This window comes from Merops nubicus, unplaced genomic scaffold (assembly GCF_000691845.1).
Source record: "Merops nubicus isolate BGI_N331 unplaced genomic scaffold, ASM69184v1 scaffold11860, whole genome shotgun sequence".
Taxonomy (NCBI): Eukaryota; Metazoa; Chordata; class Aves; order Coraciiformes; family Meropidae; genus Merops; species Merops nubicus.
The window spans coordinates 8,028-8,550 of NW_008584859.1; the positions used below are offsets into that span (position 1 = coordinate 8,028).

Consider the following 523-nt stretch of genomic DNA (forward strand, 5'->3'; position numbering starts at 1 on the left):
GGGTGGACCTGCCCGCCCGGGGCTGAGCCTCCTCCCTGGCTGCCTGCAAGGGCAGAGCCAGCAACACCCTGCTGGCCTGAGACACCCTCCCCGCATCCCTGCCCGCAGGAGGAAGGTCCTGGAGATCCAGAAATCCGGGGGTCTGTACGACGTGGGGGGGATCCGCTGGCAGCTGCTCCTCTGCCTCTTCCTTATCTTCACCATCGTCTACTTCAGCCTGTGGAAAGGGGTGAAAACCTCTGGGAAGGTAAAGGACGAGGGCTCCAGCTCCTCCAGACGTGCCAGAGCCCTGGGCACACGGTGCCCCTCAGCCCCTCCATGGCCAGGGCCAGGCAGGAGGGACCGAGCGGGGGGTCTGGTTGGAACACGGGACATCGTCTCCTCCCACACGCCTTGGCCAGCAGCTGTGCCCGGGGGTGGTTTGGATGCTGGGGGGAGCAGCTCTGCCGGTGCCAGGGGCTGAGGGTGCCTCTCCCCAGGTGGTGTGGGTGACGGCCACCCTGCCCTACATCGTCCTCCTCGT

At 66.9% G+C, this 523-nt stretch overlaps 1 protein-coding gene across 1 annotated transcript in view; it reads left to right on the forward strand.

Annotated features, from left to right (window-relative positions):
• The window catches only part of LOC103778046 (sodium-dependent serotonin transporter-like), a gene marked incomplete at both ends in the record, with an annotated part of 3,371 nt that extends 3,124 nt beyond the window's left edge, over positions 1-247 (forward strand). Inside the window, one exon of the mRNA XM_008945617.1 lies at positions 109-247. Within this exon, the coding sequence (XP_008943865.1) occupies positions 109-247 (139 nt within the window). The remainder of the gene's footprint in view (positions 1-108) is intronic.
• Between the last annotated feature and the right edge of the window lie 276 nt (positions 248-523).